Source organism: Aplysia californica, unplaced genomic scaffold, assembly GCF_000002075.1.
Source record: "Aplysia californica isolate F4 #8 unplaced genomic scaffold, AplCal3.0 scaffold01538, whole genome shotgun sequence".
Taxonomy (NCBI): domain Eukaryota; kingdom Metazoa; phylum Mollusca; class Gastropoda; order Aplysiida; family Aplysiidae; genus Aplysia; species Aplysia californica.
The window spans coordinates 72113-76013 of record NW_004798808.1 but is presented as its reverse complement, the minus strand read 5'-3'; the positions used below and the strand labels follow the sequence as shown (position 1 = coordinate 76013).

The following is a 3901-nucleotide window of genomic DNA, read 5'->3' as shown; positions in this document are numbered from 1 at the left end:
CCCACCTTACCCAGATCTAGAAGGTTCGACGCGCTGAGACATTGTTAATCTAGATAGGAGTCGTGCGGCCGCACACCGCCCACCACACAGCCACTCACCAGCAAACACGTTCTTTGTGGGAGTGTGTAGAGTAAATAGACGGCCATCGACACAGTAAAGGTCAGTTAGTGCAGGGAAAGAGGAAGACAAACAGACAGAAACAACTGCAGGAAAAAAACAACAACTCCAAGACCAGCCGCATGCCAGTGACACCCACCAACCACCCGGCGTGTACACCAAGGACCACCAAAAGTTCCAGACCCCCCCCCCCCTCCACACCCCGCCTGTATCGTCCCAGGTCTGGAACTTGATCTGTTCCTATCTACCAAGCATTAAGTTTAAGGCATTACCACCTGACAGTTTGATTGCTCTGTGCTGTCTGCGAGAAGCCTGCTCCAGGCGGGAGTTTCCCACAAATGACAGTAACCACAAACTTGTTTGTATCAGCTACCGTCTCTGTAGGCGCTCTCTGATTGGATATACCAGTGCCGTATTTTGGCGGGACTTCCCCCTAGCCGCCTAGTTCTGACCCGGGCACGCGGCTGTCGTGGGTCGGACAGGTTCGCAGAAAAAACAGGATTACGTTCCGTCTTTCTGAAATGAGGACTGTGAATAGTGAACACTGTACTGGCTTCTGGAGTCTAAGAGCAAGCGTGTTCGTCTGTTTGTTTGTTCGTTTGTTCGAGTAAAGTGAACCACGTGGACACAATAACTTTAGCATAGTGCAACAGAAAAAGTCAGACAGACAGACAGGCAGACAGACAGACAGACATAGTAAGAAGCGGCTCCCTCCAGCGGGAGCCACGGGCTTACATTGTGTGTATCTGGTCAAACATCGCGCGCTTCAAGAGTGCACAAAGGACATGCTCTGTATCTATTGGCTCCAATAAAGGCAGAGAGATTCTCTTACACAGCAGTCTACCATGAAGCATGGGTTTCGTTTCAAGTTCCGATTGTTTTTGTTTGAGCAGGGTGATGTGAGGAGACCCCGTGATGGGACGCTATGACGACATTCCGCTCCTCGCACTTCTCGTGGTCCTAATGAACTGACCTGCGCCCACATGGCCGTTGTCTTGGTTTGGTTTCACTTTTGGTAAGTGTTTTACGCCACTTGCAAAACAAACAGATCATATAAGCGCGGATGATTCGAAGTGTTGCTAGAGAGAAATAAACAAATACTAGAAGGAGGAGGGGTAAAGACGATATTTGTTTGATAGGAAAGAAAGAGCAAATTATATCAGAGCACTCGCCAACCACCCACGGCTGTTGTCCACCCATGAAAAGTATCGTAATCTGGTTCACACCCTGATCGACCCCCTCCCCTCTCCCAGTGGGTTGTTCGTACACCTGCCGTGTTGAGGAGTTCTCCTGTGTCACTTCACCCACATGGCGCTGTTATGTCGGAGATAGGCGCTTCATTCAGAAACCCGACAAACTGCAGGACCTCCAGGTATAAAAATAGACTTGAAACCCGCACAGCATCAGGCCTCTGCACACTGAGGGGTGCGGTCTGACCCATCCTTGTCAACGTTTGACATTGTTTCCAGTGTGCACTCCTCCAGTCGCAATTCATCCGATCCGATGAAGACAACCTTCACCCGGGTCACGTGTCCATCAAGCTACGCAAACTAAACATGGGGAGTATTTGTGTAAAAAACAACAACACCCTTTTAAAACATCGGATCTTTGCCGACGTCTGACGTTGTCTACAGTGTGCACTAGTCGAATCGTAACCGATCCCATCCGATGAAGACGACCGACATTGTGTACATCTCGGCCGAGGTGATCGTCGGCCTCATCAGTATCGTGGGCAACATCATCGTGGTGGCGGCCATCTTGAAAACCGCCCGCCTCCACACGGTGACCAACGTGTTCATCACAAACCTGGCCATCGCTGATATCGTGGTGGGCTTCCTGGTGGCTCCCTGTGCCGCGCTCTCCTCCCTCGGGGTAGACATGACCTTCTACGGCTGTGTCCTCATGAACTCTCTCATCCTCATGTTCACCAACGTCTCCATCCTCATGCTGCTCGGAGTCGCCTTCGAGAGATTCTTCGCCATCAAAAAACCCTTCGTCTACCAACGTGTGCTCACGGTACGCCGTGCAGTCTACGCAAACATCCTCATCTGGGTCTTAGGCTTTCTCTTAGGCCTGGTGCCCATGTACGGCTGGAACGCCGGCTACTACGAGCACGGGCCGTGTTTTTTCACCAACGTGATCACCATGGAGTACATGGTCTACTTCCAGTTCTTCGGACTGGTGCTGGCCCCGCTGTTCCTCATGCTGTGTGTGTACATGTACATCCTGCGCATCGTGAGGCGCCACCAGAGGCAGACCAACACGCTACAGAACATGTTCCGGGGACAGCCGGGCCAGGACGGGCATCACAAGGACAACTTCCACAAGGACGTCCGAGCCGCCAAACTCTTCGCCCTGGTCATCCTCCTGTTCGGCATCTTCTGGCTCCCCGTCAACATCTTCAACTGCGTCACTCTGTTCTGCTCGGGCTGTAATTTCCCCATCGAGGCTCTTCTCGCCGCTATCGTCATGAGTCACGCCAACTCCAGCATCAACCCTTTCATCTACGCCGCCTCCAACAGCCGCATCAAGAACGCCATCTTGGATCTCTTCGGGTTCAAACCCTCGGGTCAGACAGAAGACAGCGGCGGCCTCGGCAAAGGCAGACAGAGTAGTTTCAGTCACGCGACATTCCACGCCACACAAACTGCCTCCACACACCAACAGCAACAACAACAGCAACAACAGCCGCCAGTCGCGAGCAGCCAGCCTCCATTTTCTCCCCGAGGTGGGAAGATATTCACGGTCAGCAAAAATCTCGTCACGGCTGGCCCCACAAACGCTGGCGTTGTCGTCAACGATCATTTCCTGCCTCGGCCGGACTCCGCCCCACGTGGTGACCACGTGACACACACCACGGTGGAACACATCCACGACACGTGTGCTACTCGTGGGACACCAGGACAACACACCCACAACACACACAACGGTCACAAGGCACGTGATGTAACCCCCCCTCCCCCGCACCCCCTTCCCTCACACAACAACGAACCGCCCGCCGTCCCCCCCGCCCACACACGTCATGTGACTGGTCACGTGAACGCTGCCTTCACCCTGGACGAGACGTGTCCTCCCTCACCCGGAGGAAGCAGCAGCCACAACAACAACAACAACAACAACAGCCACCCAACAACAGCAGCAGCAGCAACAACAGCGACGAGGGCGCCAGTAACATTCCCAGTTGTGCCAGACATCATTTCAGCCAGGACTCGCGTGACCGCTCGGAGCACGTGGCCGAGGAGACAGAGGACCTACAGGGGCCCGGGGACGTGGCTGGACCACGTGACAGCAGACCACGTGACAGCACCAGCGTAGAGGTCATGGTCACGGGGCCTCAGGGACAGGGGTACACGCCAGAGGTCACCACATCCGGGGTCAAGGAGGTGAGAGGTCACAGTGTAGGAGAACCAGTAGCCAACGGAGGCACAGAACAGACAAAGTTGTAGATGGATAGACAGATAGATAGACAGATAGATAGACGGATAGATAAACAGATAGATAGACAGATAGATAGACAGATAGATAGACAGATACATGTGTATATAGATAGACAGACAGATAGATAGACAGATAGATAAACAGACAGATAGTCTCTCGTTCCCTTGGTACACGTGTCGCTCTATCTATCCATCTATCCATCTATCTATCTATCTATCTATCTATCTATCTATCTATCTATCTGTCCATCTCGATGTATCCATCTCTCTCTATCAACCGCTCTCTTTCTCTATCAACTATCAACTGCTCTCTCTCTCTCTCTCTCTCTCTCTCTCTCTCTCTCTCT

General features: G+C 52.7%; 1 protein-coding gene across 1 annotated transcript; it reads left to right on the top strand.

Annotated features, from left to right (window-relative positions):
• Positions 1-15: 15 nt before the first annotated feature.
• LOC101863407 (adenosine receptor A3) lies at positions 16-3788 on the top strand. Its single transcript, XM_005112998.3, has one exon. It carries the CDS (start codon positions 1786-1788, stop codon positions 3430-3432), a length of 1647 nt encoding a protein of 548 aa, XP_005113055.1. The 5' UTR covers positions 16-1785; the 3' UTR covers positions 3433-3788.
• Positions 3789-3901: the final 113 nt, after the last annotated feature.

Excerpts from the sequence above, each read along its gene's own strand:
- LOC101863407 (XM_005112998.3), top strand. The coding sequence starts at position 1,786 with ATGAAGACGACCGACATTGTGTACATCTCGGCCGAGGTGATCGTCGGC.